This window comes from Macrotis lagotis, chromosome X (assembly GCF_037893015.1).
Source record: "Macrotis lagotis isolate mMagLag1 chromosome X, bilby.v1.9.chrom.fasta, whole genome shotgun sequence".
Lineage (NCBI taxonomy): Eukaryota > Metazoa > Chordata > Mammalia > Peramelemorphia > Peramelidae > Macrotis > Macrotis lagotis.
The window spans coordinates 255,767,808-255,786,137 of record NC_133666.1 but is presented as its reverse complement, the minus strand read 5'-3'; the positions used below and the strand labels follow the sequence as shown (position 1 = coordinate 255,786,137).

Genomic DNA, 18,330 nt, shown 5'->3' with positions numbered 1-18,330 from the left:
TTAAGGAAACTTCTAATGTAAACTGGCACCTGTTGTTGAACTTAAGGGTCTTGGCAAATGGCCTAAGAGCATGGAACAATTAAATGCCTTCCTCAGAATGAAGGGAGACTTGAAACCATTCCTTCTAGCGGCCAGTTCATTAGCCTTAGGGCTCAGCTGCCTCACAAGATGATTTCAGGTCTGTCTAAAATGAAGTGGGATGTCATCCTAATGCTATCCCACCCCTACTAGTTCCAAAGCATTGCTATTGTCCAATAACACCTTGTTCTTTAGATCTGACCCACGGGTGGTTCAAGAGAAAAACGAAAGTCACATCCCAGATACCAACTAGTACACTTCAGATCTGGAAATGCCATGCCCACAGCTGGAGCCAGAACAAGAGCAGAAGTACCATTTTATCATCCTGTATAATCAGTGAGGATTTGAAACAATTTGGCTTTCTGAGGAAAGGGAGGGGGGGGCAAAGGGAGTAGGCATAGCTAAAATTAAATCCTTTCAAATGAGTGCGCTTTTGACAAAGAACCCTATCTTTTTCTTAATTAATCAAAAATATTACTTGAAAAGATTTCTGGACTCAAGGCACCTTATCCCAATACCCAAAGTGCAAAGATACCAGGGGAAACAGTGTTTCCCAATTACTGGTTCATTTTTATTAGTCTGAAGAATTTTTTTTAACTAAGATCTTTACTTTTTAAAACCCATAAGTGGCTCATCCTTTTCCCTGTGACCTACTCTTTCCATCCTCAGGTACCCTCCTGTTGCTGGCTTCTAGTTTTTGCCCCCCCCCCCCCAACCATCTCCCTGCAGCTACAGAGGACCGAGCAGGGGAGGGAAGAGAGAATGTCAATCTTTTCTCAATCCGCCCTCTGATCTGGGCTAGGAAACCTTCAGGGAATGGTGATATTATCTCTTCATCAAATAGAGATGGAGTTAAAGTGTGGCCAAATGCAAGCAATCAAAACAGTAGTTTCCCCAGTTGCTCAAAGAGCAGCATACTAAATTTTATCTTGATTTTCTTAAATTCACTCACTTGTGACCAATCTCATGAGCAATGGTAAAAGCGGAGCCCAGGCCAATGTCTTCATTAATGCTGCAGCTCCTTTCAGGCTCACACATTCCAGCCACAGAGGCCAAGCCTGAAGAAACAGAAGGAGACACAAAGGGTCAAGCCAAGGTGTTGCAGTCTTAAAAGCCCCTACTTATAAATGCCTGGATTCTTTTTTTAATAACCTCCACGCACAGAAGGAGCAGTTGGCAAAAGGTTAACTTTCTAGTCATTTGCAAAATCACTGGGGGGGAATTTCACTCTGCCGGCTAGACATTAATATTTTTTGAACTGCAGTCAGTGCTGGAAAATGTCTAGACGAGGGGTTAGATTTATAAATTTTACTTCTGGTAACTTGGGACCACCTAGTAACTTGAGCCAGGAGAGGGAATTCAAGAAAGCATTTCTATTTTAACATTCTTGAGGCTGCAGAAAGCAAAATGTATCCACATTATTTTTCTAAAGAGATCTGTTTAAGTTTAGTGGGTTCATAAAAATATACAAGCAACTTTTTTTAGTTACCAAAAAAAATGAGTCCCAAGTGGTTAAAAAAGACGTTTTTATAAAAAAAAACTGAATGTTATCAATAGAGGGAAAGAATTGTTAAAAAAAATATGCTGGATCACTAATGGCATGGTCTGGTGTTTTTTCCTCTTTTTTTTCTTTATTTCTTTAAACCAGCATCTCTTGAAATTAGTCTTGTTGAAGATGTTAGCATCTTTTTTTTTCAAATACTCTTAATGAAAGGGAAATCATTCCAAAAGTAGGAACTCAGACTGTGATTCTGCTATCCTACGCCCCTGGTATTCCTAATTAATAGAGATGCACTGGTTCTAATTCATTGAAACTGATGAATTGTAGGGTTCCTCAAATTATCATGTAGAAGCTTAACATTCACTCCAAGAGAATATCATGCTCTGTAAATCTGTATATAGTTCCAAAACAGAGTGGAAAAAAAGGAACTTTTGTGCAAAAGAAAAAATGCTATCCTGTATAAGGAAACAGATTCCAAATCATACTGTATCACTTAACACAGAAAGAAATAAAGAGGGACGGGAAGTCACTTGGAAGAAATCAGGGGAAATGTAGGAAAAACATTTCACATTTATGAACAGATGACTACCTTGATCCAAGTATTGGTAACTGCCTTCCAACCAACTCAATTTCCCAGTTACACTAGTTTGACACAGTGAAAGCTGTATTATCCAGCACTTTCCCAACAGAAAAGCTCTAGAAACTGCTATTACTATAGCCTCCATGCATGCTGTGTCACCCCACCTCCAACCAAAATTTCAACCTAGCAACCAAAATAAAGTTGGAGCTCATTGAGGGATTAGTTATTGTACCTATTTGTTTGGAGGCAAAAATAAAAATTAGACTTTGAAACCTTGGGGTGCTTTTGCCAAGAGTGGTAACTTAATCACAGAAATAATTATTTCACTAATCTGTATATTTTATAAAGAAAAGCAAGGGTAGTAACAAGATGGGGAGAGATGGACCATTACCTATTCAACAGGAATTTTTTTTTTTACTAACTAGCACTTCCCCCCCCCAACATTTTAAGTAACGATTTTTTTTAAATTACCTTAACTGTCCTCAATCTGATATATTGGTATTGTTATCTTGGTCATGGCTTCCATTACGATGGAAGCAAAAATGGAGAAGATAAAAGAAAGCAAAGCAAATATCTCATGCTGTTTGAGCACCCTTTACCTTGTGAGACTTTTGAAACTGTACCCTCATCAAGATTATAATAGATAATTATTCTCCAATTAAAATATTTTTATCTTTTCCCAAACCAAAGTAGTATTACAAGGGCTACATTTTTACATATATCTTGCAGTTTGTATTTAAAAATAAGAGAATTCTCAACAATTCTCTGTAGAATCATAGAGTTTTCAAATAGATTTATATAAAATTGCTAGCTATGCTAAGAGAACACATTAAGAGGAAGAATAACTAGCAACAAACTAGTTGGTGAATGCCCAAGAATGATCTTTAGCTAAAAACAAAAACAAATACTGTCTTGGTCAATTTTCTTCTCTCATGATTCTATAAAATTCTCTCTAGTGTTGGTAGGGAATTTAGCCAAGAGAATGCAGATAGCTATAAGCACAAGGGAATTCACTTAATGGTACATTGCCCTACTGATTGTGGGAGTTATTAGCATTTCTCATATATGAAGGTCAGCACATAGGTTACCTTGCATAACAACATAATCTCCTTGAAGTCAATTTGTCTTTGTATTCTCAGTACTTTGATGTTGTTCAGTTGTTCAGTCATATTCAACTCTTGTGTCCCATGGACTTATAAATGGGTTTTTCTTGGCAAAGATACTAGAGTGATTTGACATGTCCTTCTCCATTTGGTCCTCATTATACAGATGAGGAACTGAGATAAATAGGGGTTAAATGACTTGCCCAGGGTTATACAGTAAGTTTCTGAAGTCATATTTGAACTCAGATTTTCCTGACTCTAGAACCAGCACTCTATCCCCCTAGCTTCCCTTTATTCTCAGTAATCAGTCCTTAATAAATGTTTGTTGGAATGGATTCTATATGTATATTTACTCACAGTTGGAATTTTTATTTGTTTTGTCTGGACTTGTGATTTCATTTTATGGGGAACTCCAAGACTGACAACTCATCTATTTTACAGAGAACCCTGGGATGAGGTTAAGAGATTTTTTGGAGGTCATACAACTAGTAGGTATCAGGTCCTTGTTCCACTACAGCATGGCACTTCTCAGTTCTCCTTCCTTTGTTCTAGAAAAACCAAAATGATTTTTGATCTAAATATTCTTTTAAGAATTAAAAACAATAATCTTGGCTTTATAATGCATAATCCCATTTATACTTGAATATATATATGTATATATACATATATATATATATATATATATATATATATGTATATATACATACACACATACATAGTCCAGGAATTCATAAAAACCACTGATTCAAGAGTTGAAAGGAACGTTCCCAGTTCAGAAATGTCTGATAACCATTTGCCACACTACTTCCAATCCATAGTACTGATAAAATAATGAAGCCACATTATTGAGTTATTGAGTTTGGGGTTCAACAGAAGAGAGTTGACCAGTCTCCCAAACAAACTACCTTCCTTGATAAATTTCTTAATTCCCTAAACCAAAATGAAGACAGACAGCATCCTCTCTCAGCTTAGCAAAAAGTATAGACCCAAGCAGAGAAGCCAGCAAATGCCCTGCCCTCTTCTTTTTCTGGATATCTTTCACACTCAGTTTTCTTGTCATCTTGTCTTGCTTACTCCTTAATGGGGGAAAGGTTAGTAAGGAAGAGGAAGAAAGGAGAAGAAAAGTTAATTAACTCTTCCATTTGGGGCATTAAAAAGAAAATTTCAAACTGTTCTAAACAGGCAATAATGTCAACAGTTATGCTTAAAAAGAACAGTTACCATTTCAAGAAAGCTGGATAAACTGCAATTCACTCAATCTACACATAATTATGCTAGGATCTTATCTATTGTACTGAAACTTGGTTAAGCATTTAGTTAGCATCTATTTATTGCTTAAGAAGAATAAATCAGATGATAACTTTTAAAAACAAAATTATATATTAAATCTTCTATGATATATGTATTTCTATATTAAAGAACAAAATCATTTTGCTTTTATATGGCATCTTTGTTCCTAAAGACCTTCCCATTATTATCCCATTTGGTTCCCACAGCTTTGCACTGCTGTGAATACATGTTATTAATCTTACTTTAAAGATGAAGAAATTGAGGCCTAAGAAGTTAAATTCATTATCCTAGGTCTTATGGTCAATGGTATAGATATATCATGAATCTCAGTTCAGCTCTCTTTCCATTAAATTAGATTATCACTCACTAAACCAAACTTTCAGGAAGGAATTCTCTTTGATGTAAACTTTCTCACTAAAAACAAGCATCCTCACAGGTATGCCTTCCTCACAGGTAGAAACGTTATGGTATAGCTAATTCTAGGTAAGTGAATTTTGCTGCCTAATCAGAAATCCTACTGGGAGAAATGGGATAGGAAAAGCAGGGGTATGTCATATCAAACCAGCAAGATGATTTGGGCCTCTGGAAAGAAGTTCCACTGAATTCTTCAGATAGTTCTAATCATCCTGCCCTCCTTTTGACACACAAACAGAAGGAAGAAGGAGGTGCCCACCAGATTATCCTTGGGGTTTTTGCTGGGTAGAAAAAAAAGTCTTGCTGGATAGAAAAAAAAATCATCAGAAAGTGCTGACTCTATGAAAAACAGTGAATTTATATTGAGAAAGTCTTCACCAAACACAACCAGCACTAGGTCAGAGTATCTTACACAGAGTAAGCACTTAATGGATTTTTGTTGATATCAACTGAATGTTTGTTTTATCACTAGCTCCTCAAGTGAATAGTTGTCCAATCAACCTGTAGTTAGTGGACTAATCATCATTAATAAAATCTTTTAATGATTTTCTTCTACTTGCATTTGAATGCTAGTCAATGTATGATAATATGCTTCATAATAAAATGTTAATTTTAAACCCTAGGAAGCTGCAGGTTTTACAAACCAATGTTTTGGAAGCACATATCCAAATGTTAAGAAGGGCAGTCTTACCCCTCTCTACCTTGACATGTAATGAGGGCAAACATGTTTTCCATTGTCAAGGCATGGTCTAATACTCCCTTAAAGTTTAGCGTTCTTGATACCATACCTTCATATGTCCAATGCAGCCATAGTTAAACCAAAGGTTTTACAGCCTGGGATCTAAGGCTGCTAGTCGCTTTCTTTTATTCATTTATTCTTTTGTTTATTATTTTTCCAACATATCACAGAGAAGGATTATATGAAAATAAGCAGTAAGCTTTGTCCTGTAATGACTGCTTGCTCAATTTGAATCATCTGGCAAGTTCTTATTAGCTTTTGGGTAGCCCCAAAACACCCAAAGAACATTTCATATCTTTTAAGTTCTTGGTGGCTTTTACCAACTGATGTACCCTGGAGGGTCAACTTTAAGTGTTACTATGGGTCAACAGCAAATGAACTTATTCAGACCTGAAGGGAAGAAAGGTGGCCAGTTGACTAACCAAAAGTCAAGACCCCTGGCCAACAAATACAGTTCATGTGCTTCCCCCTTTTTGAAACTTACCCAATGTTCCACAGGGCTTGTTTTTATAAGTGCAGATATCATATCTGTGGAGGAGATAAAGAGAGAGATAAAATTTGTAATGTGATCAAATTTGTAAAATATTTTCATCCATTTATCACATCTCTGTCTTGTAGCTCCAGTTGTCAGACCGCAATCAGTGTAATTATGAGCAGCCAGCTGGAGTGTCGGCATTTTCAGCACTCTGGGGTAAACCGCAGGCTACACTGCACTCAAAGCCCCTGGCTGCGAGCCAGCGGGACACCTGCCAGTAAGAAAGAAAGGTTAAAGTGGACCTTTGTAATCACCGTCTTCATAAAACAGCCTGCCATACTGGTAGGAAGCTAGAGCAGCCTGGCTGCAGATTGCTACTGCTTCTGAACCAAGCAAAGGACTGCCTTTTTTTTTCCACCCTCTTCTAAACCTGCTGGAATGTCTTCTTGTTAGAGCCACAGGCTGCAGTTTAGATTTTGGAATTATTACCATAATTCTGAACTCCTTTCCACTCGCTTTGACATGGGCTCTTGTTAAAAAGAGCCCGTTGGTCTAGAGCATTCTGCCAGAAACACAGAACAATGGAAACAGAACTGGTGTCAGGTGGTTGTATTTTCCCCCTGGTGATTTTACATGGGTTAAAAGATGAAAATAGCTTTAAAGGGGTTTTCAAACAACTAGACAGATCACTGAAGAAACAAAATTTTCCCAGTGTTAGACAGCTTTGTCCAGGCTGAACTTCAAACAGAGATTCTCCATTCAGATGTCATGATAAAAATAACAGAACCCAGGGCATTTACAAAGCATTTAGGGGCTGAAATGTATTGCTAGACAAGCACACAATTTAGAAGTAGAAGAGAACTGAAGTTCAATCTGCTCATTTCATAAATAAAGAAACTAAAGGCTGGAGAGGGCAAACTGCTTGTCCAAACAATTCAAAAACAAATCTTCTAATTTCTCAAAGAAGCAAATATTCAAGACAATTAGATGATTTGTGCACTGTTAGATATTTTTTTATTATTTCACACCTCTAATAGTACAATTTAAAATGTGCCAATATTAGGACAACTATTTTTCCTAAAAGATTATAATAATAATAGCAATACCTTCAGTATTCAAGAACTCAGCCTGAGTGTATTCACAGTTTCTGAACAGTAAGAATGAAGAAAATGGAGGTTGGCGTAAGGGTGGGTTATATTTTCTTTTGTTTTTCCATGTGGGAAAGAAAAAGGTTTCTTTTTTAAATAATATACAAACCAAAAAAATCCAAGTTATAAAATTAAAACAAATATTATCCATTATGTTGAAGTAAAGACTACTGAGTATCTTGGTCAGCAAAACCAACCACTGGAAGTATGTGAGTCTTTCATTGCTAAAGACTAAATGTACTTCATAAAGTAAATTGTCACAATTTGCTATTAAATTATCCAGTCACATTGCTACTGAAATCTTACATTCTTTTGTGTGATGTTGACTGAATACAAGCAAGCTATACAGTTAACATTTATAGATCTTTCTTTACAGTATCATTTTAAACTCTGTTTTCAATTAATCTGTCAGTCAGAAAGCATGCATTAATCTCTACTATGTGGCAAGCGTCTCACTAAACTCTGGGGATGCAAAGAAAGCTGAAAGACAGTCCTGATTTCAAGGAGCTCACAAAATAATAAACAATTATATACAAACAAGACATATTCAAGATAAACTGGAGCTAATCAACAGGTGGAAGGCACTAGAATTAAGGGGGGAATGGGAAGGGATTCCTTGTAAGAAGCAATATTTTAGCTGAAACTTGAAGGAAGTCGAGAAGATATGGGGAAGAAGAGCATTTAGCCAATGAGGGACAGACAATGAAAATTCCCAAAGTTGGAAGATGGACACTAGAGAATGTAAAGATTCTTTCCTCCTTCATATGATCTCTACTCCCTGATTATGCATATCTTTCTCTCTCCTGCCTTTCCATCTGAGATTTTAACATCAGTCAAATGTAAGGCAAGCAGGTAGAACTGTATCCCAGATGCCATATTAGGCCTGTGTCATGATGGAGTCATTAAGCATAAGATCGACCAATCTTGGGACAACCCCATCAACACTCTGCACTTGTTTTCCACCATGTACACATATCCCATACAGTCTCCACAATGGTTTCCTTCAGCCAACCTAGACCTTACCCTTAACTATAGTGAAAGATTCTTCCCCTACCTTTTTTCAGATCAACTAAGCAACTCCAGAATACTATATTCTAAAGATAGCTTATCCTTTAACAACTTCAGTGACAAGCCATGTATTCTTCATTTTATTTACATTCCAGAAATATTTTGTATTCTGTTCTGATTTACATTCTTAGATGGCATCCACTTTCAATAGCATCCTCTTGCATGTCAAGACAAGGTTGTTATAACTGATTGAGCACAGCTAAACGAATACTTCGAACATGGTAAGCACTCAATAAATGTTTATTGGATGAGTAAATGAACAGCAGTGAAGAAAAATAAGCAAATTCCTCAACTGAATAAATATTTAGATTTCTATTGATAAAGATTACAATTTGTTAGCTTAATTAAGAACCTCTGAACTAAAGTATGAGATAATACATAGTTCCTATAGCATATGAAAACAGATAAATTTCAATGCTGAGATACACTGATGTATGCCATGTGAAGACAGATAAACTTAATGTAAATAAATTATTAGAATTGATAAAGGAAGTTTAAAACAACTTTGATAATTGTTCTTGATAAATTCAGTTTTTAGATTATAATTATGTATGATATATATGTATATTTATATACACAGTAATGTATAAAGACACTAATGGATAAAGTCCATAGAATGCACATCTCACTTGATTTTATGGTCATTTCATAGCAATGAAGTCTTGATTGTGTTAGGTGACTCAATGGAAAGAATGCTAGACTTGGAATCAGGAAGGTGAGTTCATATCTAGTCTCAGGACACTTAAAAACTGTGTGACCCTGGACAAGTCACTTGGCCTCTTTTGCCTCAGTTTTCTCAACTGTAAAATAGGAACAGCAGCACCTAAACTTCAAGGTTGTTGTGAGGATCAAATAACATAATATTTCTAAAGTGCTTAGCACAGTGTCTGGAATATATATAAATGTTTGTTTCCTTCATACATTCTTCCAGTAATACAGGACCAATTCTTCTACCTATCCTTATGAATAAACGAATGTTTTCTTGGACCTTTGTTCGAATCAATGTGAGTATTCTTTCCAAAGGAGATAAATTTCATCCATGTTTTATCATATGTCACTTTTTCAGACATCCTCTTGGAAATATTCTGCAAGAAGTCCACCCAACATACTGAGGACCTTCCTTTAGGTATCTTGATATTATATAAGTACTAATGCATTGTTTATTCTGCTTTTTAAGTAGTCCTTGGTGATATCTGAAGCTTATTTATAACCACTAAGTATCCCAACATCACCCTCTAAATGAAATGTTCTTTGGAGACTGCAGTATTCCATGATTTGCAGTCTTATCACAACACTAGAAGAATATTGGTGTTTAAAAGGACATTATTTATCTTGTTTTTAATTTCAAGAAGCTTAAGGTTGTCTACAGTTGCCACACAACTTCTCAAATCAATCAATCAGCAAGTATTTATTAAGCATCCATTCTGAGATTATCTACATTTTTGCCTTGGATGTAACATTGAGGAAGACCAGGAAAGGCTTCTTGCAGTAGATGGGATTTTAACTAGGACATGAAAGATGCCAAGACATTATTCATCTACTTGTTGTTTTCTTTGTGGATGTTTATGCCAAATTTTTTTGAATAATTATGTATATCACTTAAGAGATTATGCAATGCTCCAGGGTTTGATTAATCAGAAGAATATCACTGACAAGCAGAAGCATCTGGACGACTTTGACTTCCTTGACAGCAAGTCAGTTTGGGAGGATCACATGTCTCCATTTTACTCTTTAACTTATTTTAATCATTAGAAGATTGTTGAACAAAATGATTTCTGCTATCACATCTATTGATAACTTTTTATATCTTGCTTATGTTTGAGAAACACATTTTTAGAGGAGAGGCTTTAAGGTCATATTTTGTTCAATAGGATCAAATGTTTTGTTATGTTCAACAACAATAAGGACCATACTGAGAACTAAGAAATAAGTACTGAAAATTATCTTAAAATCCTTGGATGTAAAGGTTATTACAGAAAAGCTAAAAAAGGTAAATAAAGCTGACATATTCTTGATGCCCAACTTCAGATTGCTTTGCATTGAGATGGTACTGCACCAACTAGTAGTACTGGGAACCCAGTGGTGCTGACTTCTATGATGCTTTGTAATTTTCCTGTGATGCCCTAGAGGGTTGGATAAGAACTTAAGATCCTCTGGTTTAATATTGTGTAGACTAACTTATTATCACCAATCCACCTTCTATAGAGTTTATATATTCATGGTTGTTTATATATTGTCTCCTCCACCAAACTGTAAGCTTCTAAAGGGCTGGGACTGTTTTTGCTTCTTTTTGAATCCCCAAAGCTTCTATAGAGTCTGCCAAATATAGTCAGCTTTAAATACATGTTTGTTAATTTGACCTTGGCCTATGTGCCAGACACTGTGATAGGTGATGGAGCTAAAAATAAGAAAAATAAAACAAACTTCCACTCACAAGGAAATTATATTCTAATTAGACTATCAGTATGTTCACACAAACCACTATTTTTTTTAAAAAAATCTCAGCTCTGTGTTTCCCTTAATAAGCAAAAAAGGAAAGAATTAATTTGGGAGAAAGCTAGCAGTAAGAAAACTCAGATGAAGGGTGAAGAGGATAGTGAAAGTGAAAGGAGAGATGTGATGAGGCGAAGAAAATAAAGAAATGAGAAGCACCAACAAACTTCATAATGAAAACAAAATTTTATAAAAAGGATCTGAAAGCAAAAAAGGTTAGAAGTCTTCCCACCCCGCTGCTCTCCTGAACTTCAAGATCTTCAAAAACTCATCATCTTAAAAGATGACATCAACACTGACATCCACATCTCCTCCATATCCCTGGGCCCCGGGGGGCCTCTCACTCCCTCTGATTGCAAAGGGTGGAGTGCAGACATTGGTGAACCCCTCCTAAATTCTCCATGAAGAGGGATGCTTCGGCCAGTTGTCACCTCATTATTTCCCACTAGGCTACAAGACTGTATCCTGCCTCACCCATGTCCTTTTTAGCTTCTTTTTACCTGGTGTCTTCCTCCATTAGATCCTGAGCTCTTTGGTGGCTTCAGAGACTGCCTTTTGCTTTTCTTTGTATCCCTAATACTTAACCACAGTGTCTGTGGTTAACACTAAATATTTACTAATCTGCCTAGAAATGGGAGAAATGCTTTTGTTTGAGATGTTTTCTGACATTTGAATTAAAATAAACTTCTTCTCAAAGATTATTTGCATTTGTAGAGATTTTTACTGGGTTAAGGATTTCAGGTTGAAACTAAACTGCATTATTTGCAGCTGAATATTGAAACCTCTACCCATCCCTACAGTTGTCTAATCACTACTTCAAAATCAATATGCTTACATACTCTAGAAATCATCCCATTTAAAGACTTTCTATTTAATCCAATTAATCAACCGGTCAATCAAAAAATTATTAAATATCTAGTATGTGTTATGAACTCTGATAAGTGCAAAGGATAAAATAATCCTTCCAAAGAAAAGAAATCTCTACTTACAAGTACCTTCCTATTCTAATATGGAAAATAGCAAGTATATATAAAAATAAATAATGCATAAAAATAAAGTTAACAAAACCAAATATAAACAAAGTAAAATACAAGATAATTTGACAAGGAGGGCAGTAGCAACTGGCAAGATGATGCCTGCCCTGTATCTTGAAGGAAGAAAAAGACTCTAAGGAAGAGGTAAGGATGGATCACATTCCTGGCACAGAGAATGACCAGCAAAAAGCCACAGACATAGGAGATGGAGTTTCATGAGTAATAAATGTTGAGAAGGCCAGTTTGGCTGGACCACACAGTTGTGAGAGGGGAAGCAATGTCCAATGGGGCTGGAAAGATAAGTTGGAGCCAGCTTACATATAACTTTAAAAGCTAGACAGAAAGGTTTTATTTTCTTCTAAAAGCAATAAGAAGCCATTGGGCTTTGATTGAGTAGGCAAGTTACATCTGCATTAAGGAAAATTATTTTAGGACAGTGTGTAAGGTGTGGAAATACTTGGGGCAGGGAAACCAATTAAGAAGAAGTGACAACAATCTAGATGAAAGATGATGAACTAAAATGGAAGCTAAGGAAGCAGGTTGAATGGGTTGGAGGTAAGAAATGTTGGAAAGGATTGGTAAGATTTGGCAAATTATTGGATATATGGGTGAGAAAATGAGAAGTCCAAGATAATTCCAAGATTATGAACTTTAGACATTGGAAGGATGGTGGTACTTTGACAGAGAGATGTTTAGAAGAGGGGAGGGTTTCCAGAGAATGATAATAAGTTCAATATTGTAGGTTAAACTGTCTGGGACATATAGTTTGAAATTTCTAATAGACAACTAGTGATGGGTCTTAAAGATCAGGACTGAATTTAAAAGGATAAGGAGGAAGAAAGGAAATAACAGATTATATAATGCTGTATTTAGGAGGATAAATAGCTGGTAAGAGAAAAAAAAGATTATATAATGCCCAAAAGCAAGCTGAACATTTAGAGCTTCCTTAAAACACTTTGTTAGGTATTAAGGGTTCTATTCTCAAGATATCTAAAGAAGTAGAAGATGCCAAAGATCAGAAAAAGAGATGAGGGAATTATCAGTAACTACAAACTTATTTTCTCATTTGTAGAAAATCTTTTATGAAATAGTTTACATACAGATGAAGAGCATCTTTGATCAAATTATGCAAAGGGTTCAGGTAGGTTTTCCAGTTACACAAATGACTACAAAAAGTACTATATATCTATGTGTGTGTATATATATACACACACACATATATATATAATTAACCCTTATGCCATACTACTCCTCTCCCTCTCATTCACTGCCTTCTTTGTTTCCTGATCCTCCATTTTTGTCTTGTATTCAACTTAGCCCTCCCTGTCAATCTGTTTTCTCTTTTAACAAATTAACCTTACTCTCTCCTATTCAAAGCCTGATCTGGAATAATGGTAAAGAAATGAAAAAAGGCCTGGATTAATCAAGGATATTTGCCTAGGAATCAGTGTGCTCTGAAGATTTGTCTGATAGTTATTTAGTCAAAATGAAGAGACCTCCCCTCCTGCCCCTATGACACTCTTTGGCCAACCCCAGCTCTGGACACAGTTATCTGAACCAAGTTTCAGGCCTTAAGTATCAGTTCCCGCTAAGATTTGTGACCTGAGAATTTGAGGCTGGGCAGCAAATCATTTGTTTACAAAATGGACTCTAGCTTCCAATTTAGGTAGCTTGTAGGTCAAAATAGCATAGAAATTCTACTGTGCCTCTATTTTTTTCTTCCTTTTTTGAAGGCAGGGTATATGGCACATGGGGGCAGGAAGCAACAAGGAAGGCAGAAGTTAGAAAAGCTCTGACCTAAACTGCCCAAGACAAATGACCATGTCATTCTCTGCTTTCTTTGTTTTTCTCTTCCCTCCACTCATACACCCAAGGTGCTTTTCACCACCTGATCCTCAGTCTCTGGTTTTCTTTCCATTTCAAGCAATCTGTTTCTAATCCTTGTGAAGAACATGATTCATGGCGAAAACTATATGAAAACCTAATTTGTAATTATCTGACAAGTTTCTTGGGTTATTGGTTTAAAGTGTGTGAATTCCTTGACACCCAGAAAATTATATTAATTCTGCACAAAGTAGGCTCTTAACAAGCATTTCTTACATTGAATTAACTATGCATCTGCATGTCAGAGTAAGAATTGGCTGTTTCAGGTTAATGAATGAAAAAAATCTTTAGAAAATGGTTTGAATAAGAGGCCCAGATCTTTAGACAAGTGTAACAGTGATGGATGTGAATGAATGAAAGAAAGAAATGAACTCAGCCACCTGGGCTGAAAAGTGAACTTTCCATATTTCAACAGAGAATGTGTCTAGAATGACAATGAAACAAGGGTTTGCAAGGGCTACTGAGTCATATGTCAAAGAGCTAAGTATCCCAAGTCTCCTCCAAATTGGTAACAACTTCTCCATCTCTCCTCACCCCCCAACCTTATATGGACCTTTATTTTATAATTTTAATTATTTAATATCCTATATTATGTGAAATGGTATCATTAAAATCATAGTTTTAGGGTTAGAAGGGATCTCATACATCATCTAGTATGCTTTCCTCTCTTAACAGATCAGGAAAATTAAGCCAAAAGATATTAAATGATTCACCCAAGTTTACCCAAATGAAGAGAGTTCGGATTTGAACCTCTGGTCTCAAATCTAACATTCTTTCTGCCCCAAAACACTTATTCTTTAAATCCTTTCACTTAGATCACAAGCTACTTAAGGGCAGGCTTTGCATCTCCCAAATTTATTACAGAGTTTTTCCCTAAATAGATACTTAATCAGTGCCTGATTTTTTTTGCTGTTCTAGGTGCCCTAAGAAATCTAGTACAACTGTGTAAATTGTTAAGTGATTTGATTAGGCAAAGAACTCAATTACTACAGCAGGTGGAAAGGTCAGCAAGGTTGGGGAAAAAAGAAGGAAATTTATGCTTTGTATTCCATAACCAGCATGTTTCTCTACCAGTGGTTAAAAGTTTTCTATGCTCTACAAAGAATTGGAAACAAATCACATGCCCATCAATTGAGGAATAGATATCCAACCTGGTTTATGAATGCAATAGAATATTATTAAGAAATATTGCATATGAGGAATATAGAGAATCATGGAAGTGATGCAGAGGGAAGTAATCAGAGTTAAGAAAAATGATGCATACAATGCTACAACAATGCAAACTACTAAAAATGTGAAAATTGAATGTTGCAAAATTACATGGAACAAGCAAAAACAAGATATATATAAGAAGAGGTAGGGAGTCCACAAGCATTGTAAATTGGACATCTTTTCAGACTTTTTCAATGTATTACCCAGTTATGCTCATTTTCATCTCCTTTTTCTTTTTCCTTTTACATTTTTTGAAAAATATTGTTATGTGACTTTTTGAGAGAGGGAGGGATGTTGAGGAAAAATTGTGATGACAAAAGAAATATCATTGAAAACTCATTTTTAAAAAGTTTAGGTATAGTAAATAAGCTCAGCATTTAATGAAACCTGTACTTAATAATTAACTAAAGCAATTTGACTTTCTTGAGAATGATATGATTCCCATCCGACACTAAAGTTTCAAAGGAGCTGAATCAATTAAATAATATCAAAATTGCTATGAACCTTTAGGCCATAAAGAAGGGCTAGGAATGATTTGTTCAGCTTTGAATTTTCTCTTGTTCTAATTAATTTTCTAAACATTCAACAATGTAAATCACTCACCAAGGTCAATTGAAAAAAAACCTCCAGTCGCCTTCCATTTTCCAACTATGATCCCAAAGCATCAAGTATTTCCTCTAGACAGATATATATGTATATGTTGTCTTCAATAGAATGTAAACTCCTTGAGGGCAGGTACTGTTTAATTTTTGTCCCTGTATCCCAACATCTAACATAGTTTGTGGCACATATTAGTCACTTTTTGCCAATTGACAGAAAAAGTTCTAAAGAACCTCATTCCCACTGAAAGATGTGAGACAGAAAAATAGCTTCAGCACAGAAGAGTTCCTTGTAGTAATCCAATTTTTGAGAAAGGGATGAACGAAAGCAAGTATTCTAGAGTTTAAGTCATTTGTTTGCCACTAAGCCATGTTCCCAGACCAACAACAGAACTTTTGTCTTGTTGAGCCCTGTTACATGTGGCCGTAAAAGAGTAAAATGACAGTGAGACAGATCTTTCCTATTTACTTTGCATGTAGTCAAGCAGAAGCGCTCAGAATTGACCTTAGTTGCACTACCAGATGGAATGGAATAATTAAAAACAAAAATTCTTTATGGGCCAGGAAAATTGACAATGCTTGCCACCCTCTGGAAGGAATGCTGAAGATTCAAACTACTGGCATTAAAAAGGCAATGTGAAAAAAGCTTAGGTTTTCATTACTCTTCTGGCAGTCCAAGGCCACACAGCTAGGCTAAAGAAAATTTAAAAAATTTTTAAAAAGAGAAAAACTGTGTATTTGTTTAATTAGCTTGATAATGAAAATAAACTTATGCATGAGACAAAAAAGAAGGGGGGAGAAATGCAGCTTTCAAAGAGAACTTCTGTTCTGATCACTGGTGTATAGCACTCCCATCAGCGCCCATTCCAGGGCTTATGATGAAATGCTGATATTTTCTGTCCTCAACAATGCATTGAAATAACCATCCCAATCCTTTCACTTCTTTGGTCCTTTAAAATGCTCTTTCTCTAACCCTTGAGTAATTCACTTAATTTTTAGAGGTATTACCCCAAGCATAAAAGGATGTTAATAGTTATATTACCTACCTTACTTAGTTGGAAAAGAAATATGCTGAGAATCTACATGGTGTACTAGAAGGTGTTTCTAAAGTTGGAGCCAGAAGAGACTTGGTTTAAGTCCCACTTTGGACTAGCTAAGTAACCAGGGGAAAATTCCTGTACCCCAGTTTCTCCATGCATAAAACAGAAGTAGGATGATATACACGGGAAAGAGCACTGGCACTGAAATTAAAGGACAGGAAATCAAATCCCACCTCTGAGGCTTACTACCTAAGAAAACTTGAGCAAGGCTCTGGGCTTTTTTCTCACATAGATTAGATTTTCATCAAGATAAGATGATCTTGGGGCAGCTAGGTGGTACATTGGATAGAGCACTGGCCCTGGAGTCAGGACAACCTGAGTTCAAATCTGACCTCAGACACTTATTAACTTAGCTGTGTGACCTTGGGTAAGTCAATTAAACCCATTGCCTTGCAAAAAAACAAATAAAAACAAGATTAGATGATCTTTAAGGTCCCTTCCAATTCTAGAACTTTTGATCTGATGCTCCTAGAAGTCAAGTTCTGATTAGGGCTAATAATAAAATCATCCTGAGGTGATTGCATTATTTGTATTTATGCTGTCTATTTCTATTGGGCTAAAATTAATTACATATTTATCTCATTATAACTGAAAATAGTATGAATTCAAATATATTATTTATATTAATTGGGACCTAGTTGACATGTAATACCTGTCTCATTAGAAGGCATTTTTCCATACTTTACCAAATATTTATTTTCCTAAATATCTTCTTCGGAACCTATTGTGATGTGTTCTTAATTTAAGGTCAATTATTAGAAGTAAGATAACTACCATGTATGAACAACTAGATGGCATGGTAGAAATAGTAAGACCTGAGTCAAATTTGACTTCAGGCACTTAGTAGCTCTGTGTTCCTGAGTAAGTCACTTAACCTTATTTGCCTGAATTTCCTCATATAAAATGAGCTGGAGAAGAAAATGACAAAACCTTAAAGTATCTTTGCCAACTCTAAATGGGGTCACAAAGAGTTGAACATTACTGAACAATTTCCAAGTATAGTCATTTTTCACTCTTAAAATTTGAAACCCTATTATTTAACACTATAGAATAGACACTAAAAATGTTAAATCTCTCTGTTCTTCCAATCATCACCATTCTCAATATACTATTTCAATCCAATTCTCTATAAATCTTTGTTCTACCTTCTCCATTATCAGAATCGACTCAACAAATGTGTTAAGTACTTGGCTGTATTGAAAACAAAAAAGTATCCAGATAAATTCTACCTCAGATTTATCTCATAACCTAGAAATAGCTGTATGTGTTGATTGTTCAGTTTGAACAATTTTTGACCTTTCCTATTTGCCAAAAATTCACTCCAATTATTCAAGTTTCAGAAAGATTTTTGCTATTTTCAATTTATGCTTTTTCTTACATTGTGATTTGTATAATTGTGACATATTTCTTATACCAAGCTGTAATGGACCTTATTACTAAAGAGAATAACTATCATATTCTGTCTCTGTGTTATAAAGCCTTATCGATATGCATATTTTTACAAATGTCATATATAAGTACACATGTATACACATATTAAGATAGGTTTGTGTAATAGCAACCAAAATCTCCCATGATTTAAATTATCTCTTAAAAGTAATAAGAGAACCTT

At 35.5% G+C, this 18,330-nt stretch overlaps 1 protein-coding gene across 7 annotated transcripts in view; it reads right to left on the bottom strand.

Moving 5' to 3' along the window:
- The window catches only part of ADAMTS6 (ADAM metallopeptidase with thrombospondin type 1 motif 6), a 336,979-nt gene that overhangs the window by 167,265 nt on the left and 151,384 nt on the right, over positions 1–18,330 (bottom strand). For all 7 annotated transcript variants that reach the window (XM_074202710.1, XM_074202713.1, XM_074202711.1 and 4 more), the window contains 2 exons: positions 6,190–6,233; positions 1,031–1,136 (listed from right to left, as the gene is read on the bottom strand). In XM_074202710.1, the coding sequence (XP_074058811.1) occupies positions 1,031–1,136; positions 6,190–6,233 (150 nt within the window). The remainder of the gene's footprint in view (positions 1–1,030; positions 1,137–6,189; positions 6,234–18,330) is intronic.